Below are 22,629 nucleotides of genomic sequence, written 5' to 3' on the forward strand. Positions count from 1 at the left end.
TAGGGTTTGGCCATTCTTTCTTTTTCTCCCTTCCTGTTCAATGTCGCCGATTTCTATACACAAAACATCTGACCGGCTCATTGGTTTGCCGTCATCTAAAACAATAAAAGTAAAATTCGATTGGATTTTGGTATGTGGGACATAACTTAAACTGACTGGCCGAAATTAAATTTGTTGTTTACAATGCCCACGGAGGTCCAGATTTGAGTTTTAGAACCAAATGTTACATGTTAAAATTTATCAACACTTCTGTACCAGGCAGAGGTTTCAGATCCCTTACAGATACACTACACGTCTACAAATTCCTAACACTACCTTGAAACCTTCAAGAACCCTGATTGATTCTTGCATCCTCAACCATATGTAAACTTTGAGTTTACTTTAGATAAATGTGAGGCAAATCAATGGATAACGTCCTGGCAAGTGGCGCTGAACAAAGCGACAATGGAGTGCAGGTTCATTTTTCTTTGAAAGTAGAGCCGCAGGTAGATAGGATTGTGAAGAAGATATTTGATACTTTTTCCTTTATTGGACAAGGCATTGTGTGCAGGAGTTCAGAGTTCATGTTCAGGCTGGACAGGACATGTTTTGGGTAAATGTTGTAATATTGTGTGCAAATCTGCTCTCCCTCCTGTTGAAAGGAGTTTGTGAAACTTGGAAGGGTTCAGGAAAGATTTACAGGGATGTTGACAGGATTGCAGAATTTGTGCTGCAAGGAGGGGCTGAATATCCTGGGGCAATTTTACCGGATGCATCAAGGCTGAATGGTGAATTATAGAAGATTATGAAATCATGAGTGGCATAGATGGCGTAAATATACAAGGTATTTTCCTTGTGGTGGTAAATCAGTACTAGAGCGCATAAATTTAGGGTGAGAGGGGAAAACATTAAACGGACCGATGGGCAATGTTTTCACACAGAGGGTAGTGTGCGCGTGGAATGAACTGATAGAGGAAATGCTGAAGACTGGTAAACTCCAACATTTTTAAAAAATTACATGTTTATATGAAGAGGAATGGTTTAGAGGAATATGGGCCATGAGCTAGCAAATGGGACAGATTAGGTTCGGATATCTAGTCGGCATGGACGCGTTGCACGACTATTCTGTTTCAGTGCTGTAGATCTTTAGGAATCTATGACTTAACTACAGCTTATTCCTCTTGACTATATTTTATATATCTCTTGTCACTCTTGGAGCAGACCTATTCAGCACGCATACCAAATTCTCCCTGGACAACCTCCACACTTCTGTTGTGCATTTCCATTGAATACATATGCTCCCAATTTTATGCTCCAGAGTTACTGCAATATAGTGGCTGCGCTATAATCCCATCACAACTATATACATTTCCATACCGCCTGCTCCTTTTCCTCTCGATGACTATAGTAAAGGTTGCCTAAATGCTGTGCAACTGAGAGATCCAACACCTGACACCTGACCTGAGTCATTGCCAAGCACCAGATCGAATATGGCTCCCCCAACACGACTCGACATATGTACATATTGAGACAGAAATCCTTCCGTGAAACACCTGACAAAGTTTGCTCCATCCAAATTATTTACGTGAAGGAGGTGCCAATCAATATTTGGGATAATCAAGTCACCAATGACAAAAAACCGTTTATTGGGGGCCCTGTGGAAAACTCCCAACAAAAGCTATTTCTCCTTTCTTGTTTATGGCTTTCAGCCATAATGACTGATTAGACAAACCCACTAAGACGACCTCACTTTCTGCAGCAGATATACTTTCTCTGATTGGCAATGCCACTGCCCGCCTCATTTACCTCGCTTCCTATTCCTTTGGAAACATCAAAATCCCAGAAACATCTACAACCATAACTGACCCAGCGATGCCCATGTCTCAGTAATGGCTACAACATTGTACCTCAATGTTCCAATTCATGCTGAAAGTGTATCAACCTTCTTCCTCACAGTTCTTGCATTAAAATACACACACCTCAACACATCGCACTGACTTCAACTTTGCCCTATCAATTGTGAACCCATCTTCACACTATATCTGACTGTTCACTACCTATCCCCTATTGTGTTTCTTAGCGCCGTTTCCCATCAGCCTGCCAAAGTAACTTAAACTCTCCTGAAGAGCTCGACCAATCGTGCTGCTCAGGATATTGGTACCCCTCCAGTTCACGTGTAACCCGTTCTCCTTGTACAGATCACATATTCCCCAGAATGTATCCCATTGATCCGAATATCTGAATCCATCCCTCCTACACCAGCTCTGAAGCCACACATTCAACTAGATTCATTGTCTGTTGCCAGCCTCAATCGTCTGCGGCACCGTTCGCCATCTTGAAATCACTACTCCACTCGTTGTACATTTTAGCGTCCAACCTAATTCCCCATATTTCCTTTTCAGTTCCTCACCACTTTTCCTAGCAATATCATTGATACTGATGTATATCACGATTTATGGATGATCACCCTCCACCGTAAACATTCTTTAGGCTTAATCTGAAACATCACTACAATGGCACCCAAAAACAATTTACAATCTAGGAAGCTCGTTTGTGACCTCAGAATCTCGTGTCTGTTCCTCTAACGATTGCATCTCCAATCACTATCGTTTTCGTAATCTCCTCCTTCCCTTTTGAGCCACACTGCCAGGCTCAGTGCCAGGGACCAGGCCTCTGTGGCTTTGCAGTGGCAGATCTTCAAGCCAAACAGTATCCAAAGCAGTACACATATTATTTAGGGGAATAGTCACAGGGGATCCCTCCACTGCCTGCCTCTGTTTCCCTCTCCTGGCCGTCACAGAGATACATTTATCCTGTAACTGAGGTGTGACAACCTCCATATAACCTCACGCTATCACATCCTCATCTTTCCAACTGTTCCATTGTTTCTTCAGCGACAGCTACAGTTCTTTTTGAGGGAGATATGACGAGCTGAAGTTTACTGCAGTTCCCAGGCGAAGTCAACCAGGACACTAGTGGTGATTGTTTCACATCCGCAAGAGTAGTATGTAACTGCCCCAGCTTTCTCTCCTTCAGCTTAAATTGCCAAAGTGATAAAGTAAACAACCCTAACTTACCAACCGCCCAGGCAGTGTCTTTCTGTTTGGCTGGAAGAGGAGGGGTTTGGAGACTGTACATGTGTATTCACTCGGGTGTAGCAACTGCCTGAATATATTGTTGAGCTTACCCAGCAGTCCCCGTGTCAATTCCCTCCTGTTCATCCTTACATTCTCGGCTGCCTCTTGGCTGGCGCTCTCCTGATTCCCGCTATAACAATGGACCTTAAAATCATAAGGGGCTTGGTTCCACTATCTGTGCATAGTCCACGGGTAATGGCAATGGAACTAAAGACTCGAAGGTTAAATGGAAATTACCTAAACATGTGCCGATCTGAAAGATTGTATGTAAACATCCGTTCATAACATTTCCAGTAATATATGCAGATCTCATCACAACCTGCACCAGTTTACATTAGCCTCATTACAATAGCTGTCTAGGCTGTCTTGGTGTACATTCAATGAAATTTAAATGAGCAGAGTCTAGTTTTTATTCTCAAACACCACAAGCAGTATTATCAGAAACATGTCGGAGATAATTTCTGGCAATGAATAGCCTGATGTAAGGCTGAGGAAGGTGAAAGAAGACATAGACAGCTCTTTGGAAGACGTTTACCTGGATAAGGTCAAATGTCCTCATTCAGTGTAACATATTCGATCATCCTGATTCAGACTGAATGATTTATACAACACAGAAAAAGGCCTTCAATCCAAATTGCCTATGCCGTCAAGATACGTTAAATTAATCTTGTCCCATTTGCCACAAATTTGGCTCATTTGTCTTTTAAATCTGTCCTATTCATGTGTCCTTCCACATAACTTTAAATTATCGTAATTGTAAACGCTTCCAATACTTCCTCGAGCAGCTGGTTCTGGACATGCACACTGTCTACATTAAAATGGTATCCCTCAGATCCCTTTTAAGTCTTTAACTCCCACCTTATATACAAACCTCGAGTTTGAATTCTCTTTCTCTCCGCTACATTTGCTCTGCTCATGACGGACAGCTCCCACACAATTCGTTGACCTTTATGTTTGCACTATTCCAAACCACAAGTTCCGTTTGTTTTCATTCTCACACTTATCACAGACATTTATGAACTACTGTAATACTGTTGTTATTTGTAACAGCAGTGAAGCGTTACTAGGTATCTGACAGAGCTTTGCCCGCCTTCATGCATCGCGAAAAAAGGCCACATTTCACTGATTACCTCGAGATATTCAACATTTAATTCCAAGCTCTTCGATGGTAGCACATTGATCAGTATCATGTCACAAATTAGAATTCTTTCGCTGTGAAAAATAATATCCTTTCACAATGACTGAATCGAGAGCATCCAAGGCCAGATCACTCTTTAGGTTCCTGATTTCCCTTTAGATATTTTGATAGTAAGACAACATGCTGCCGTGCTAATCAGAATGATGTCCCAAGCTTTTATCCTACATCAATGACAGATTGTTGTTATCTTTGCAAACGAGAATAAATATTGAAAACAAATCTAAGTTTACAAACCAAATAGCGCATTTCAATTTGGGTGTATAATGTGTTGCAAAAGTCGCCCAGCAGCAAATAAAAAGAAAATGAAACTAAATGACAAAATTGAATCTAGGAAGTAACCCACTATGAGCCAAATATGTTAAAATATTGAATTGCACCAATGGTTTAAAAAGCTTAAAAGATGTGTTTTAAATGCTTACCAACAAAGGGCAGTGAGTTGATGTTTTCACTATTGACTTAGGTCAGTGGTAAGTTCAAATTTGAACGGAATTGCTCTGGAAATTGTTGATTGAACAAATCGCTTGGGATCACGAACAATAATTTCAAATTTGCATCACTGTTTCATTATCAATTATGCAATTGTAATCGAGTTATCAATAGTACCAGTATGTGTGTCTCTTTACATGCTGCCACTTGGGACATTGTCAATTGGCGCCCTGTGCGAGACATGGAAGCAACTGTCGACTATCTTGATTCTGTAATTCTTGAGAGTGACAAACAGATCACAGCTCTCTTTAAAATATCAACAGCATTGGGAGTGGCCTGTTTACGATAACTGCAGGGCAAAACAAAACTACCACGGAGAAACGACAATGATTTACAGAGAGGTGAAGTAAAGCAAGGCATTGAAACAGGGGTGCAGAATAAGCAACACATAAATATAAAGAGGGAAAGAAAAAGACAACTAATAAAGTGACTAGGAGAATTGGTATGAGAAACGGCAGAATAAAAAAAGAACGTGACACACAGTTGTTAAAGACAAATTTAAGCCCGGGAACAGAGAGTCTGGAACTACAGGAAATAATTTCAGAACAAAGTCCTATCCATTCCCGACAAAAATGAGGAAGAATTTCTTCTCTTTGGCAAGAGGAGTGGGAATTGTATATCTGTGGAATTCTTTAACACAGAGCGCTGACAAGATTGTTTAAGATGAAATAGGCAGATTTTTAATCAGTATGGCAACCAAGAATTTTGGGAAAAAACAGAAACCAGGACTGGATGATCATCAGATAAGCCATAATCTCCTTCAATGGCAGTTTCAGGTGGATGGGACGAATCTCCTGCATCTGGCACTCCGTCTTATCCTTCAATATGAAGATGTTTAACAAACCGGAGTCATCCATGAATTTCAAAACTAAACTGCGTTTATTCCCTTGGGAACAGAACTGTGGGATGTATTTACTCAGCTTCGAAGCCTCAGATTGTGTCCAAGGTTGAGGTTAGAATATGGGTGGACCGAATTTCTTTTAAACTTTTTTTAACCAATGAACTTTCTGGTAAGTTGAAGGCGTCAGAGAATACGTGAGGGAAAATCTCTCACAGGGCTGGTGGTGGGAATCTGGAAGTAACTATCTTTTTGAGTTGCAGAGCCTGAAATCTTCATAATGTTTAATTATGTACATACACATTTGTAATGTTAACGCATACAAAACTCGGAGCGAAATGCAAGACAATGTGATTCGAATAGCCAGGCGGTGGCTTTTGAGCAGCGCTGACCCAACGGGATCAACGAGATCAGAAACAAACTTATCATCGCCGGGTCCATAATCCGACCCATTAGCCATTTCACCACTTATCGTATTGATGGTATGCCATTCACCACAGATCCTGCCGTGTTTTGGTGATAGAAGGGACATGGTCATAAATGGTAATATCCACAAGCACAACAACCAAAACTATTCACTATCACCGCCTCACTTCAATTGTACACACTTTGAAAAGCAGTGAAAGAGCAATTTCCCTATAAACTGGAAATACTTTTCTATTCGAGTACTTACTTTAGTTTCGCTTCATACTTGCAGGAACTTTACATCATTTCATTTACATTCACTGCGCTATCTTATGACGCACTTCGGTAAAGTGTATTCTCATCGTTTGAATCATGTCTTTTCAAGTCAAGACCATGAACAAATCCTGCCAGAAACAATTGTGCATTACTTGATGGATTCTGGAATCAGACAAATTGAATGATACTACAATGTGTACCATTCCTTCGCTGCAGCTCAACTCCACCAGGCAGGCTCCAGTACATATCGGCCTGTTCCTTACCTTCTTGCAGGACATCAGCTGAAAAAAAATCAGATTATGACATTGCAATCCTGCGTGACAAAATTAATCTCTTCAAAGATGAAAACCGTGCAGAGGACGCCAAGGAGAGTGTGAATGCTGCTCTTCTGCCTTGCATTCTGCTGGCTCTGACCATCCAGTACCGAGAACAATTAGCTGCTTGATACAACCTCAGGTCAACTGGGAAACCAGTCTGGAAAGCAAGCTAGCGGGTGTACTACGCAAGAGAATGAGATATGTTTACATATGGCGGCGAAAAATGATATTCGGATCCCATGTTGATGACTGGGGACTAAGGAAGTGAGTTTCTCACTGCAGTGTTCCTCGCCTATCACCTCATCTTTTCGCCACTGTGCTTATCTACGGAATATCGTTTCTCATTAACGGTAACAGGTATGATATTAATAGTGGTGACTCAGTGAGGGTAATATTATTGAGTCGTCCCAGTAGAAGCCATCCTGAGCATCTTTAGTTAGGTTAATGCATAAGAAATGCTGTTGATTGCAATTTTGTATGCCGTTCCATTGGAAATAAGTAATCAAAAGTTAGCAGAAAGGACTGCAATCGATGAAGCTGCAGTGCCCTGAATTTTGAATAAAGACTTCTCTGTGCATTTTGCCATGTTGTTGAACCATTGGCATTATCACAGTTGTACTGGCACGTAATTGCTTCAAACACGATTTCTGAAACACATGATGTAGAGGTGCCGGTGTTGGACTTGAATTCTGAAGGTCAGAATTCGCATGATTCCAGGTTATAATCCAGCTGGTTTATTTAAAATCACAAGATTGCCACTGTTGAAGAAGCAGCGCTGTGAAATCTTTAGATTTCAAATAAACCTGTTGAATTAAAATCTGATATCGGGTGACTTCTGAATCTGGAGCAAAGATTTTCAGTTTCGGTGCAGAAATGTTGTTCGGGGTCACTGTGTTTGCAGCGTGTTGTGCTTTCACAATGCTTCTATGGCAAGTGGAAACATTCAATTTCGCCAAAAAACTTGAATACAATCAGAATGCTGGAGGCACTGCATCTGTTTCACAGCATCTGTGAACCCAGAAATAGAGCCAACGTTGTAAGTCAAACGTGAGATTTCTTCGGGATTACCGGGAACCAAAAGTGATTATTTTTGTTAATTGGTAGAAGTAGAGTTAGCAAGGAATTTAAGGATTTTTCAGCACTTTACAGCCATATATCAACATTCAGTTTGATGACTCCACAGCATGACATTTCTTCTACAATTTGATGACAAAGTCGAAAGCCCAACAGTTAGGATTTCTTTGCCTGGAGATAGACTCCGCCCACAAGAAATCCTTAGTGTTTGTTTGGGGTGAGAACATCGATCTGAAGATCAATTATTCCCAACTCGAAATTTATGTCCATTTCTATATCCTGTTATGGTAACTGACATACGATATTTCTCCAGCATTCTTTTTTGTAAGGTTTCTTTAAGAGGTTTCTTCAATTCTTTAAGATTTTTTTCGGATTTCTTATCTCTTTTGGCCTTTGATTTCAGAAGAGCTGGTACATTAGGTACATTTCAAAAGAATTTTAGCAAATACTTTTCATTTCAATTTGGCTTTCATCATTGTCGTTACTCTCTTTTTCGTGTATTCCAGGCATCTTCAGAAGTTATGTCATTTTGTCTTCTTCCCATTGCATTGACAATAAACAAATGCAGAAAGAAAGATAGGAAGAAAAAAAGTACAAAAGAAAGTAAGAAAGAAAGAAAGGAAATTAATTCGTGCAGCATCGTTCACCACCTCAGGATATTCGAAACCAATTTAGACATTTTTTTTATTTGGGAAATGTATACTCAAAAGCGAACAATAGATGATTCCAGAACAAAATTGGTATAATCAAGCAGGAAACTGTTTTCAGTGCAAATGTAAGATACACAAATATTGGCCAAAGACGACAGGGATAAAATAACCAGTCCTTTTTGGAATACCAACAGTGAAATATTATACCCAGCAACTGCAAGAGTGGACACACTCATGTTTCAGCATGCCATGCAGAAAGACAGCCTGGCTGATAACTCAGCATTTGCAACAGGGAAGAATTGATAGTTGCCAATTGGTCCGAATGTCGCAATTTTAGCTGGGTGAATGCATGACATCTGACTCCAGGGAGAAAGTGGAAGAGAGTACTGCTCGTTGAATAATAGTAACATATGACATTTTTCTTCACTGTTTAATGAAACCAATGATGCCGTTGAAGGGAGAAGTCAGCACTTTCTGCAGTTCCTTTCTGAACTTGTGCTGGGACACTGCGTATATGAAGACATTGTTGCAAGAACTGAGTAACTGGAATATGTTGGTCGTCTCTTGAAAGATAGACTGCAAGTCATTGACCTCCAGACCAGTGAAGTAACCCTTGCCTGTCACTCTGGCATAGAGGAAACGCCCAACATGCATGACCCACAGGCAGAGGAAGCTGAGAGAGATCGTGAAGAGAAGAACAATAGACTTTCTACGTTTGACCATCTCTGGGTCAGTGCCATTCTCCATGCTCAAGAGTCTCTTACGGGCTCGGATACCCATGAGAATGTATCTTACGGTCAGGGCGTTGAGCAGCAAAATGAGGACGAATGGAAGAAATGGGGTTAAGACGTGGTCCAGCCAGTCGTAGGCCTGCCAGATGGGTAAGGTGTAGAAAGTTGATTTGATGTCGCAGAACCAAGGAACCCCATCCACCACGTACAGTGGTTGGTAGATGAAATAGAAAGGAATGTTTTTAATGCAGCTCAAAGCACAGAGTATTCCTATAACCATGGATGCACATTTCTCAGTGCAGTATCTGAGCTTCAGACTCTGACAGCAGATAGCGATAAAGCGGTCGATGGTGAAGGCCAATGTCAGCCAAACTGAACAATCCTGCGTAACATAGACTAGCACAGTGCTGAATCTACATCCGGGAGTGGTAGAAAGCAGACTATACTTAAAGTAGAGGCGAATGATCCGGTTGAGGATAACTGCAAAGATGATGACAAAGAAATCTGACACTGCTATCGCCACTAGGTAGCAGGTGATACATCGAGAAAGTCCACACTGTCCTTTGGATAGGATTATAATCGCCACCAAGTTGGCTGTGAGGGACCAAATCAGAGAGAACGTTTACAAATCAGTGTCAAGTTAACAACCAACTCCTGATTGAAGCTGTTACAGAAACGATCATGATTTGTTTATTTCCCATCTGCAATGTTACTGTTTTATTTTAATCCACATTGATTGTGGAGTTGATCATTTCCCAATGAAGCTATCACTGGAAACACTGATAAATGCAACATCCACTCGATGATCACTCAGTCAATACGCATGGAGTGCTGCATAATGTCAGCTCTGTTGTTACCGCTCATGGCTAAGTATGAAACAAAGCTTCTATTAGATCATTTATTCTCAACTCACTGGCAATCAAAGGAAATATTTGCTGTGGAAGCATTTCATATAGCTCAAATCATATCCTTCAAAACAGATCACAGAATGCTCCTAATCAAATAGGAGCAGAATGTCAACCGTGAGATTTTGATAGGCCAACTCAGATAAATGCCATTTAATATGTAAGTTCTGATGATATATGAATTAGAAAGAAAATGGTTTGCCCACACGAGATGAAGCTTTTTAAAATAATTGTTGTTACAGAGTAAGTTGAGCTAATATTGGTACGAAATTAAGTGTTTAAATTTAATAGATATTGGAGAATTTCATCAGATTTCTGTAGGTAGTTAGACTTGGGTGCAGAGATTGGTCTTGATAAACATCCTTGCAGGAACGTTTTAGTGGCCAGCCAAACAAAAGAAAACTCAAAACAAGATAATATCGGCACAGTACCAAGAGACAGACAATGGAGCAAGGATGGCAGAATCAATTTTGGAACATGACCTCGAGAGAATAAACAATCTATGCTTCAAATATAAGAAACAACATAACTGGTCCAATTAGACTTTTTTCAAAGACTTCATGAAAAATAATGCATGCGATTTGAATAGATACAACATGAAAAGTGCTTTCAAGTAATTCGAAAAATCCATCCTGCTATCAAAGTTCCCTTTTAATCACGTTACAGCATGAAAAATAGAATCATTTAGTTCTGGTGTTGAATTGTTGGGCAGAATGGCGTGTTTCTATACTGTAAGTATTCTATGATTCTACGAAGCTTTGGAAGACACCTACTAGACAGAACACTGGGTTTGTTTAACCTTTCCAAATGGGATGAAAGAGAGACTAAATGGAAATCTGTTGTGTGAGAATTAAACATTATGTACAATGATATGTGTTTGTGTGATATTATACATAATGATTCATAGACCAGCAATCTATTTCGTCATATTTCTAGGAACATAAAAACATATATTATCTACTAATGCTCTATCATGCAAAAATATGGGATTCACCACAATTCACCAGAAAACAGTAAAATAACAAATAAGAAAGGATCATGGAACTTCAGCATCACTGGTAAGTTTAGCATTTCTTGTCCATCTCTAACTTCCCTTGAACTGTAAAGCTTTATCGGACGTTTCATAGGTTAGTCAAGATGAAAAACGTTCACTGGGCTGTAATATGAAGTTGGAAAAAGGGAAGAATCGCTTTCCTGAACGATCAATAGAGGACAAGAAAGGATTTTACGCTGAACGACGAAAGTTTCATTGTCCAGCTTACTGAAACTGTCTAACAACTCCACGTCTGTTATTAATTGAAAAGGAAGAGAGACATGTTCAGGTTACCTACGAAAACAAAAACTCTTTGCCATTTATGACTCACCAGCAGTGCCGACAACAGCTAGAATGGGATAGCAAATGGCAGATAAGGGACCAACAGCAGGCTCATGCATCGTCCTTTCAGAAACCGCTGAAACTGCGGATCTTAGCTGCTTGCAACTTTCAATTTGTTCCTCTTTTATTCTGAGTCAGAGTGTCTGGAGGGACAATTAACTTACAGCATGCACAGCTTTTACAGATCAGTGAACAAACAGATCGATTTGCCTTTGCTTGCCTACAGTTGGTATCATTGGCAAAATTAATGATTGAGAGGAGAGAATGATTCTGTGAGTCCCTCCTCTAAACAAACCTGGCTTTCTATCTCCATCAGTGGAGCTGCTGATGGTTGAATTGCTTATCTCTAAAATCGACTACTTTATCAATTCGAGTATTTGGTTTTTTTTTCAGTTTTGGATTGGTTCAAGTATTGGGTTAATTTGTAAGAGTGTTCGTCTTATTTGCATTAAAAATTCAACTGCTTTATTACTGACGTATATGAAATTATTGTTAGCTAAGTGGGGACAGCATCTTGGGTTTTGGCCATGCAAATTTCGGGGGCATGTTGGAACTAAAGTATTCTTCTTTGCTTGAGTTCAACCACAAATGCAGGAAGAGCCAGTAAATTGTCGACCCTACCACCAGAAGAGCTTTTGTCAGGTGGAACAACAACTGAATATGGCTTAGAAAGAAGATACTAACAATGGTACAATTAGCGTCGCTTGTCAAAAATATCGCATTTCTTGTGCTTAGAACTGAGAAAGAGAAAAAAAAGCAATGTGAACAGCGACCGAGATGCAATAGTATTGACATTAAAGAAAAATCATTTAAGTGCTTACAATAAAGATAGATTTACTGCAATGTATAGTCAGTCATAAACGAATGCGGCATTTAATGTTTTGTACCATTGACATGGATTTGTGACTACGAGTGAGCAAGGGCTTAGTGCGAATCAGTCACTCAGCAGTTAGCACTGCTGCCTTATTTTATCACGGACAATTTCTTATTCCACCCTAGAATAACTGTCTGCGGGAATTGGCACATTGTCCTCGTCCATGTACAACTTAGGGGGATTGACCATGATATGTGCAGAGGGATAGGTAGGGGGTGGTCTACCTGGGATGCTTGTTAGAGGGTCTTTGTGGACTCGATAGTTCAAATGGACTGCTCTCACGTTGCTCGGATTCTAATGTATTTCTGATGAGTAAATGGTCACGCAGACTCATTATCAGTCACGTTGAAATGGGAATAAGCATCTCCAGTTCACTAATACCTGACAATTATGTCACAATTTTGGGAGATCGTCCACGTGAAAGGAACATTAAAAAAGGCAGTGACATTAGGATCAGTACATTCATCGGGAATAACTGTGAACTTTGCAGCAAATAAAGAGACTGTAAGTCTGTGTGGCCGAATCAATGGAACGTGTTGGGCCATCTAGTCAATGACAGACGGGCAGAATGAAGATCAGGCATCAAGTGAAGAAGCAGGTGAGAGTTGGGGGTGGAGCAACAGACAAGAAGAATTAATGAAGACCTCAAAGATTGTGTGTGGCAGGAATTGGTTGGAATTCCTGGGTCATGTGGCCAACACTGTCATAAATTGGAAGCTGCCCCGTTCTGAACTCGACATCTGAGGTCTGCCAAAAAACCATGTCCCAACAAGTTTAGGGACGTAGTGAAGGTTGTATAAATGGTGTAAATCAACAATGCAGCAAAGGCAACGTCATTATGATGAACATAATTAACTGTAAGTCACCTGATGGGCAGAAATTGCAAACGTGAGTGTAAATCGACAGATGAAGTGAGATATTACAAAAATAATGAGTAGTCAAAATTAAAAGGTCGGTATGAACCCACAAGAAACATGTAAAGAAGACAGTGAACATGGAAGCACACAAGGAAATGAACAAGTATAACCTGGTAGTCATTGCATAGACATAGCTTCCACAAGTCCTTATTTTATATTAGATGATTGTACACACGGACAGACAATCTTGAAAACACGTTTGGGGTTTTGTTTCCGTGATGCAAGTGGTCTCCCAGAAGGTTGGTGGTAAGAAATGTTACGGAGACAGTGTGTCATTCTTTTGTCCCCATCTGTAGTATATGCAGCGTAGTCCTGGGTTCTCGATGGCTCAGAAAACAATTCTCTTACACAATGGGTAACCATGGAAGAATTCGCATATTTTCATGAAATGGAAGTCCATTGGAAATGCATTGATAATCTAGACACTTCCTATGCTTAAATATAATGCTTCGATATATATGACGTGATTGAATTCAAACAAACTCACACTCAATGTGTCGTTCTGCCTTTGATCACGGTTAAAAGCAGAAGAATGAGATTATAGCCTGCTCACTAAACCTCCAAATTTACTTGCCCAATCATCGAGTGAATGAGTTACAAAAGAAGATCACATCAACTTTAATCTTTTCTCAAAAAGGTTCCTTCATTTGATTGCAAAATTGATTGTTGTTATTCTGCAAATGAGCTCCAAGCGACTTGCATTAGTGAGTGATTTGTGCTACGTTCAACGTCCATGAGGAATCTAAGTCACTTTTTCTTGGATCAGAGCAAATGAAGGTTCGAAATGATCTATATATTTCCAACGGGTTTCCATTAAGAGGAAAATATATAAACACTTTAATGGCTACGAAATGAATAAGAGTTCTGTTTGGTGAATATTTTTGTGGGCAAACTGAGAAACTGGAAACTTACTGTAAAGACTGTAGATGGTATGAAAAAAATGACTTAGTTGCCCCTGACATCTGACTTCTGAATGAGGAGAAACAGCAGGTCAACATGAATTCCAGGAAGACATGCTGTCGAAACTGGTTGACAACATTGAATAAAACGTCCAGGTAAGAATGTGGTGAAAGTTATTTATACATTGAGAATTTTTTTGGATGTAAGACCTTAATTCATATGATATGTCGAGGAGTATAATGAAAACACTTATAACAATTAATACTTGAAATGGACATTCATTGCAACAGTGAATACTGTGTAATATGCATTGTCTATGCAAACAGCCAGAGAGCGTGTAAACTGCACTTAAACTGCGGAAGCGTTCACCCACAACCTCCTCATTTGTAATCAGACACGTTTCCATTTCATCACGGGTCCATGAAACAGTCCTGAAGAGTGGCAATGTTAACAAGTGTATGCATGGTCTTTTCGTACGTCATAGGGTTGTGCATCTTTCGAATTTTCCAGCCCAGACATGCGTACATCTAGTCCTCATGCAGGGCTCCTGCCCGAAACTTCGATTTTCCTGTTCCTCGGATGCTGCCTGCTCTGCTGTGCTTTTTTAGCGCCACTCTAATCTTTAGTCTAATCTCCAGCATCTGCAGTCCTCACTTTCGCCATGCGTGCATCCCTTCTGAATAAGCAAGTTTGAGATAGAAATATTTCGGGTTGTAAATGAATGGAAGTCTAATGTTATTGGGAAGAAAACATTTATTGAGATTTCTAATTCGGCATGACCAAATGATGGCAAATCAGATTCGAGAGGCATGAACTTCTCACCTTCCATACCATTGATGTGGCAATAACTGTCAATTAGATGGCACCTCAGTGATACCATGGTCGAGAATGGGGCTTTTGTTTCTGTCTCTTTGAAGGGCAGGTTTTCTATTGGTTCCTGATTCATGTGATACTGTGTTTCTTGCAGTGAGCAAGTGCAGTTTCATTGAATGTCGGTTTCTGCCTTCTTCCATCTAATCAAAATAACATAGAGCGCCAATGTCCCTCAATAGAGGTAACGTGTTCATTTTTATTCTAAGAAGCTGGCACCTACCTATTTACGCAATGTTTTATGTGCAGCCGAAATGAATATCGATTGCACTTGTTTCCAATTCACTGTGGAGATTTAATGTGTAAGACAATGTGCTTAGCACCCAGTGAAATTGTTCTCAGCATGTCCCAATCTTCTCATTTCTTTTTGTTTCTGTCGCTCATTTTAACGATAATACTTTAGAATCGCCTAGAGTTTGCAGGGGCATAAAACTGAACTCGTTTTTCTCTTTTTTTGTACACTCTCAAGGATCCAGAATTTTGTGACCATAAAAGGAACAAATTCTCAGTCAGGGAGGGCACATTCTTCCTCTCTCTGTCACTCTTAAGACCTCTCTCATTCTCGTAGGAACTCTCTCTACGTTTCCTTTTTCTGGGTCAAGGCGGTTGCAATCCCCATTGTGAGAAACCTATACTTCTGCTCGGATTTTCATTTTGACAAACGAAACCGAAAAGAAAGCACAAGATGTATGAATCCAATATGAGTCTTGCCAGACAGTTAAAGCCATTTTCGTTTACTCCCTCCCGCTGGCTTCCTCCTTGGTCCAGGGTAATGGCTTCAACTTTGATGTGAAACCTTTACTGATTTTAGCAGATGTGCTCTGTTTTTGTCTTTCCTCTTTATAGCGTCAGGAATTCAAGTTTGTTCAAAGAGTTTGTACAAGAAGAATAAATCTCATTTCCTGAACATGATTCAAAGCCCGACCATGGTGGTAAAAGAGCAAATTCATCGCTACAATAACAACAGGGATTAACAATCTTTAATTCTTGATGAAGTCTGCATGGAGACCCAAATCAATATTATTAATTTGATTGGCTATCTGCAAACAGGAACTGGAGAGCTGAGGACAGGCAGCAGAGGGAAAGGGATAAAATTGAGAGTGAGAAAAGGAATGTGGATATCGATTGGATGTTCAACTCAGAGATCAGCAAAGTTTTGGGGAAATAAGCAGTAATAAAACTACAAGGTAAATGTTAGGTTTTGACAACAGAATATTATGTTGTGCAGGTCAACTTACTTTCAACAAATAGTGTGTCGAGCCACTGAGCCCGAACAGTTGGCTTGATGGAATCGATCCTGCCAAATTATTTTAACGTGTATTGGTGTTCATTAAACTGAGGAACAAGGTCAGAAAAATAGTCAAAAAAGGGAAACAGACTCTCTTTTACGCATTGAACATTATTGAAATCTAGAATTTCGGATGTATGTGCAAGGAGATGCAATGCTAAATTTGGGGGAAGATTTGTAGCTCGGGTGCTCGTTGTTGTGGTTCTGTTTGACGAGCTGGGAATTTGACTTGCAAACGTTTTGTCCCCTGTCTAGGTGACATCCTTAGTGCTTGGGAGCCTCTTGTGAAGTGCTTCAGTGCTGTTTTCTCCGGCATTTATAGTGACTTGTCTCTGCCGCTTCCGGTTGTCAGTTCCAGTTGTCCACTGAATTCATGAAAGCAACATGAATTCGACTGGGATAACGCTGGGATAGGGCAAGCCAAACAGAGAACAGCCAGGGAATTCCTAGAGGCATGGCACTCATCCACATACTCTATCAACAACATATCGACCTGGACCCAATATACCGGCCACTACAGCAGAGAGCTGGAAACGACAACCGGAAGCGGCAGAGACAGCCAACTATAAATGCCGGAGGAAACAGCACAGAAGCGCTTCACAGGAGTGAGGATGTCACCTAGACAGGGGACGAAACTTTTGCAAGACACATTCCCAGCTCAGCAAACAGAACCACAACAGCAATGCTAAATTTCAGAATGATATTGTAAAGCCAGTTGGGAAGGAGTAAGAATTCCACTGTTGCAGTTTTTGGAAAGAGCTGTGGCACTGAAACTAATTACATGGATGCTTCAAAGAACAGGCACGGAGTCAAAGGCCGAATGGCGTCAATCTGGATTATGCAATTCTTGTTCATTTTTATTCCCGGCCCCTCTGTTCGTTCATCAGTGTTTCTGTTGCTGAGGGGGCATGGTGTGCCAGACTTCCCAATTTCCCACAGTTTCGGATGCAACTGATTGTTGTTGCTCACTTCCTGTTCTTACACGGAGGTATAGTTAACTCAGAGCTGAGACTACAGCAGTTCCACTCTCAGCTTCGGTTTTGCTGCTCAGACTCTGAAAAGCATTCCATTCCCTGTGATAGTTGAGACACCTCTGCCTCCGTCACTGTTTGTCATTATGTGGAACAGCTTTGAGCAGGGAACTCTGAAAGACTTTTTTTAAACAGACTGTAGTATTAGAAAGACAGAGTGCATGATGAGAAATCTTATCACGCCGCTCCTCACCATTGTCACACTACTTAATATGTGTTTCGTACCCAGTAAAATTCAATTTCCACCAACACAGATATTTGCAATCCATTTGTTATTATTAGTAACATAATTACAATAATAACCATGATTTTAATTCTTTTTACTTTTCGAATGGAGTCCACAAGACAGAGCGGAAGAGCTGGATCCCGAAATGACAGGTAAATCAGGAGGTTAAGTGAGACTAACCTGAAGTTAAACGCAAGCGGTTCCAGGCTTTGTTTACTGGTATAGTCAATTCCTGAGACATCCACCACAATACGTGCTTTATATGGTGACAGCAGGGATAGCAATCAGGAATCCTGATCTGACTGACCGATTCTGTTTAACATTTATGAAATCCACGACGATAACTGAATTAGCAATCAACCATCTTTTCTTACTCCACGACGTATTTCGAGTCCTTGAGTCATAGAATCCAACAATACAGACACAGGTCTTTTGGCACAAACTGACCCATGCCTAACAAAATGTCCACCCACTCTTGATCTATTTCAGTGATTTGGTCCATATCCTTCTAAGCCTTTCCTATCCATGTATTTGTCCAAATGCTTTTTAATTGTCATTAATGTACTTGCCTCAACCAATTACTCTGGTTGATAATTACATATATATATATATATATATATATATATATCACCCACTGTGTAAAAAGGTTCACCCTCAGGTTTCCTTTTATTTTTCCCCTCTAACCTTATAATAATGCCCTCAAGTCCGAGATTTTCCAACTCTGGGAAAAAGACTGAGTGAATTCACCCTATATATGCCTCCCATGATTTTATACACCTCTACATGATCCCCTCTCATTTTCATACACTCTAAAAAAAAAAGAGTCCTCGCTTGTCTAACGTCTTCCTCTAACACTGATCATTGCATCCAGGAACCATCCTTGTAAATTTCTTCTACACTCTTTCCAGTTTAATAATATCCTTCCTGATACAGGGTGATCAAAACTTAACACAACACAATAAGTGCGGCATCACCAATGTCCTGTTACCCTGCAATACAACTTCAAAACTTCAGGTTCCTCACTCATGAAGTCCAGTGTGCTAAAAGCTTTCTTCGCTGCCCTCTCGAACTGTGAATACACTTTCGGAGAACCATGTACCTGAACACCAAGGTCCCGCTGCTCTACTACACTCCCTAAGGCCCGGTATGAAGGTGAAAAGGTGCACTGTATCATTTGGAGAGATAGCAAGCAAGCAGTGTTTAAGAGAAACACGAAGAATCCGGGACAAGGTAACACTGCAACATTTCGTCGAAACATCTAAGAACTGTGCTGCCTGGATAAGAAAGAAACCCAATCAAATTCAGCCAATCAGTTTCCAAACTCCAATTAAGTTTAAATTTAGTATTTTGACAATATTAGAACAAATGAAACGATCTAATGTTTTGGGGTATCAATAACGAACAAATTTAACAGTTGCCCTGACCAGCAAAGAGGTGCTATCATCAACAACTAGAGAAACTACTTACAGAATATTCTGCTCTCTTTATCTATCAAAGAACTGTGAAGCAGCATCCCTAAGAAGAAAAGAAGATGAGGAAAATCTTCAGAGGAGGCTCGGCACAGCTGAACGATTTTGTAACGTGATTTTTTTTTGTAAATCGCAATGTGGATTTTTTTTTTAAAAATCAGATGAGTATTACAGAGGGAAATATAAATGATACATTTAGAGAGAGGAGTTGAGATAGGTGTAAGTTAATTTGTCTCTGTTAGTCTTTTAAAAAGTTGTTAATTTTTAATTTAAATACTGACTTATGGGATAATTCTTTACCTCTCGAATTTTTACAGATTAAAGCACGGGGTCAATCTTTTCTGTGTTGGTGTTTTAAACTAGCAGAGAGGTTCATACTTGGTCGTAATACCTGCATTTATAAAGAGTCACCTAACTTGACTTGTTTTCCAAAATGCAACACATCACACATAAACTTCATTTGTCATTTTTTCAGCTCACTTCTCTACTTGATCAAATTCCTGCTGCAAATTCTGATATCCGTTTCCATGAGTGTTGATTTCATTATCATTTCGGAATCTGTCCATTTTACCCATAAAAATACGAAATGATCGAACCACAACAGATATTATTAATCATTAATAATTCCAGAGATGTACTGCATACTGGGAGATGAAATTCACTTCTGCTTTGCATTTGTGACCTCTAATTCTAAGGTGATCCCATTTGCTCAGAAACTCTCTGCAAAGGGAATCAACATATCTGTACTTAATCCAACAGATTCCATGTAAATAATATGTTTTAATACGGCGCTACTCAATTTTCCAATGAGTAAAGACATACTTTACTCAATCTCTACTACCAGGACAGATCCTCCATCTGCGGTATCAGATTCCAGAACACCATGTGGACTGCCTCGCATTGCAGTTAATCTTTATTTCCATACAAGAAATATCCAGAGAGTACACAGTATTCCAGCTGTGGCGTGGCTAGATCTTGCATAGTTTTAACAAAACTCATAGTGCAGTACAAACATCCAAAACAGAGCAAACATTTCAGTCCAACTCATTCGCATCGATCAGACATTTCAATCTCACTGAGTTCCATTTCGTAGCATTTGGCCCATTTCCGTCTCAACTCTTCCTGTTCACGTACTCATCCAAATGTCTTTAAATTATTGTCAAAGAACTAGCGTTATCCCCTTCCTCTCGCAGCTTGTTCAAAATACGCCCCGTCCTTTGCATAAACCCTGTCTTGCTTGGCCCTGCCAAAATGCAATATCTCACGTTATCTAAATTAAAGACCATCTACCACTCTTAGAGACTAGTAGCACATAAAAGTCCCGTGATCAAACAGCTCTATGCTGAAAATTATTCCAAATCAACTTAGCCCATCTGACTGCTCTTGTCCCCCATGTTGCTCCACATTCTTATTATTCATCTACTTTTCCAAAAGTGTCCTAAATGTTGTAGCCTGTACTTCTGTTCACCACGTTCCCTGGAAAATCGTTCCACACACAAAGTCTAAAAGGAATTGAATACGTGTCCTTTTCAAACTTTTCTCCTCTGACCTTAAGCATTTGTTGTCTAGTCTTGCATGAGGATAAGAACATCGGCCATTCACCTTCACTGCACTTCTGATGATTTTTAAAGTCTCTCTAAGATCAGCACTCAAACTGTTACGCTCCACTGAGCAGGATCCCAGCTTTTCCAGACTCTCCCTTGAAATGAAACTTCCCAGCAACATCGTTAAAACTGTTTTCTGAACCATTTCCAGCCTGATAATATTCATCCCATAACAGACCGAACAAACTGGACAGGCTACTCCAGAAGAGACATCAACAACGTTATGTAGAACGTCAGCATGACGTACTGACTGCTGTATTCAGAGGTTTGAGGGCTAAACGCAGGTATGCCAAACATGTTCTTACCAATCCTGTCTACGTGTGACGCAAGCTTGAATGAACTGTGTACACTTAACCCATAGGTTGCTGTCTATTCCACAGCACTATCAAAGTTGCGAACAAAGTTCAGCCCTTTGTTGCTTTATCAAAGTGGAGTAACTCACATTTATCCAAATTACAGCCCATTTATCACTCCTCGACACACTGGATCAATCAAACAAGATTTCTTTGTGATGTTATATAACTTTCTTCGGTCTCTACTATGTCACTAATTTTTGGGTCATTCGCAAATTTTCTAACACTGCCTTCTGTATTCTCATCTAAATCATTTATGTAAATTATGAACAAAAGTGGTCCCAGCACTGATGGCTGTGTAATACCGTTGACAGTATGGAAATTAATATTACAGTTCTGTCTTTAAATTATTTGAAGACTACATAGAATCATGTCTCAGAAGAGCAACAGAGTACAGGCTGAAAATAATAGTCGCATAAAATGACAAGTTAGTGAAATCACGTGATAAATGAGCAAATGTCAAAGACAATCGTGGCATAACGTGATAGTTTAAGTGTAAAGTTGAAGACATTGAGGCTGAAGATGATTAGCTTAGAAAGACAATGCAAGATAACATGATTGGTTATACTAATATCACCAGATCAGTGCAGAAACGAGAAAAGTAGAAGAATAGCGAGCCCCAAAAATCTGTGGCAATCGGGAAGGCATTTTCTGTTGTCTCACGTTTTGTTTGCAAAAAAAGGCTAACTTCTTGAGGAATTCTCAACTTCTGCTGATGATTCCAACAGAGCATTGGGTATGACTCCGCCACGGCAAATTTAGTGCAGCGAGTCGGGTCGGTAAGAGACCTACCCGAAAAGAGGCGGCAGCCATAGTACACTTCCTGGTCCTCTGGAGCACTCCCGATACTGACAGAAAACGGGTTGACCGCCAACAAAAAAAAAGTGAGCATTTTGCGATTAATTCGGACAACATTCTGTGAACATGGTGTGTCCAGGGGATGCAGAAGTGCAGTGACGCTGCCGGAGGGTCTCTCTCATCTAAAGAATAAAAAAAGCAGGATGGAAATTGTAGTTAGAGGAGACGTAAAGGATTGTTCAGTAAAACTGCGGAGTAGAGTGAGTAAGTGTAGAACAAAGAGATTGGCTGAGATAAAATTCCACGTGGCGTAAGTTATTTCCTGTTGGTAACACCTCGCGAGTAAGAGGGTCTGAACAGATAGGGCAGGAGCACCCTGTCAATACTGACGTAAGAGAATAAGGTGTCTGCATTCTCATGTTAGAAACTTCTGCTGATACCCCTGGAAATATTTGGGGTCTTTCTGCACATAACAAGTTAACCAAGATTTTATTTTATCAATAGCCTCATCGAACCTGATTAAAATGGAAGACTAGCAAATTGGTAATAAATGAGTAAAGTAAAAATAACAGAGAATAGCAACACTTTTGAGAGCCCCACCACATTGTGGCGGACTGTATGAAAATTAGACTGACGTAATTTTAACCATAAACAAAGGGACTGCAGTTGAAATAATGATTAAGCAATTCCCAGTAGCAAAAAATGACATAAAATTTTCGAAAAATGTAAAAAACAGAAATGAGCAATTATTAACTTAAATGGTCAAAAGACATTACCTTTTATATAAATATATGTGATGAATGGGAGGGTTAATTAAAAACTACGCACCAAAAGCAAAGTCTGAAAAGAGGAACCAGAAGAGGGAGCAGGAGGTAGAGATGCTAAAACATTTTAGGACGGAGGGAGAAGAGTTGACGAAAGCTTATCA

At 40.0% G+C, this 22,629-nt stretch overlaps 1 protein-coding gene across 1 annotated transcript; it reads right to left on the reverse strand.

The window, feature by feature from the left end:
- Positions 1-8,783: 8,783 nt before the first annotated feature.
- LOC140469268 (probable G-protein coupled receptor 139) lies at positions 8,784-21,795 on the reverse strand. The gene is made up of 2 exons (XM_072565609.1): positions 21,696-21,795; positions 8,784-9,685 (listed from the first exon to the last, which is right to left on the reverse strand). Exons 1-2 carry the CDS (start codon positions 21,793-21,795, stop codon positions 8,784-8,786), a joined length of 1,002 nt encoding a protein of 333 aa, XP_072421710.1.
- Positions 21,796-22,629: the final 834 nt, after the last annotated feature.

Source organism: Chiloscyllium punctatum, chromosome 49 (genome assembly GCF_047496795.1).
Source record: "Chiloscyllium punctatum isolate Juve2018m chromosome 49, sChiPun1.3, whole genome shotgun sequence".
Classification (NCBI taxonomy): domain Eukaryota; kingdom Metazoa; phylum Chordata; class Chondrichthyes; order Orectolobiformes; family Hemiscylliidae; genus Chiloscyllium; species Chiloscyllium punctatum.